The sequence below is a fragment of the Chinchilla lanigera genome, unplaced genomic scaffold, assembly GCF_000276665.1.
Source record: "Chinchilla lanigera isolate Chin_1 unplaced genomic scaffold, ChiLan1.0 scaffold00078, whole genome shotgun sequence".
Lineage (NCBI taxonomy): Eukaryota > Metazoa > Chordata > Mammalia > Rodentia > Chinchillidae > Chinchilla > Chinchilla lanigera.
Window position 1 is genome coordinate 9,724,451 of NW_004955479.1, and position 1,235 is coordinate 9,725,685.

The 1,235-nt window shown below is 49.5% G+C and overlaps 1 protein-coding gene across 1 annotated transcript in view; it reads right to left on the bottom strand.

Moving 5' to 3' along the window:
• Kcp (kielin/chordin-like protein) overlaps nt 1–1,235 on the bottom strand; it is a gene marked incomplete in the record, with an annotated part of 56,846 nt that overhangs the window by 54,021 nt on the left and 1,590 nt on the right. The window contains 1 exon segment of the mRNA XM_013503259.1: nt 874–1,221. Within this exon segment, the coding sequence (XP_013358713.1) occupies nt 874–1,221 (348 nt within the window).

Below are 1,235 nucleotides of genomic sequence, written 5' to 3' on the forward strand. Positions count from 1 at the left end.
TTTTTTTTTTTTTGGTACTAGGAATTGAACTCAGGACCTTGCACTTCCCAGGCAGGCTCTTGTGCCACTGAGCTATATCCCCAGCCTAGAATGAAATATGTTTTAAAAGGGTGTTTTTCTTTTGAAACAGGGTTTCACTGTGTAGCTTAGACTGGCCTTGAATTTTCCATCCTCCTGCCTCAGCCTCCCAAGTGCTAGGATTACCAGAGGCGCCCCACCACACCTGGCTCTACACTTAAAATTTTAAAAATATGGAATAGTGACATGCTCGGCAGCTACAAATAATAAAATATATACACTTGTTTCCATTTTATATTGGAGCTACACAGTTGTGGGGAAAGGAACAGAGATACAGAAAAGTACAAACACAACAAAGGCAAGTCTTTTTCATGAAACAACAACCCAGGTATTCCTGGAGAGATGGGGAGGTCAAAGTTCTGACTCACTAATACTACTGTACTTGTTAAAAGTGCAAGGCTCTAAATTCTAAAGACTGTAGTATTATCTGGAACTTACATATTTTATTTAGGGCTTACAACTTGGAACTTCTCTTCATTAATAGTATGTTCCACTGAACTGGGCTGTGGCATGCCCCTGTCATTCCGGCTACTCTGGAGGCTGGGAGTTCAAGACCAACCAGAGTTCCCCCTCTCAAAAACAAAAACAAAATCCAACAAACCTTTAACTAAAAATTACTACAGGGCTGTGCGTTTATTCAGTGGTAGTGCACTTGCCTAGCATGTGCAAGACCCTGGGTTCTACCCTCAGCGTCAAATAAATAAAGCAATAATAAAAATGACCACAGAAAATGAATAATGAAGACAGGAGTGGCTGATTAAGCCGATATGAGTAAACATCAGACATTAAAATCACGAGCTGGACGAGGGGAAGGAGGGTCTGTGCAGCCCGCGTCCGCGTGGCGGAGGCTGTCAAGGCGACTCCTTCCCAGAGCTGCCGCCGCCGGGGACCCGGCGAGCAGGAGGCCCTTAGAGGGGATCCTTCCAGAAGGAACAGCCGTGTGAAGAGGGGGTCTGGCGGCGAGGCTTCGTTTATGGAACTGAACACCACTCGCAGTGGCGACTGGAGAGCTCGGAGGTCGTGGAGGCAGAGGGGGAGCTGCGACCTCGCGCTGAAGCTGGGGGACCGACGATGCCGGCCGGGCAGGTGCGGGCGCGGAGGCAGGGGTGGGGCCGGGGATCCGCGCCTGCAGGCGGCGGGGCGCTGTGGTCGCCGGC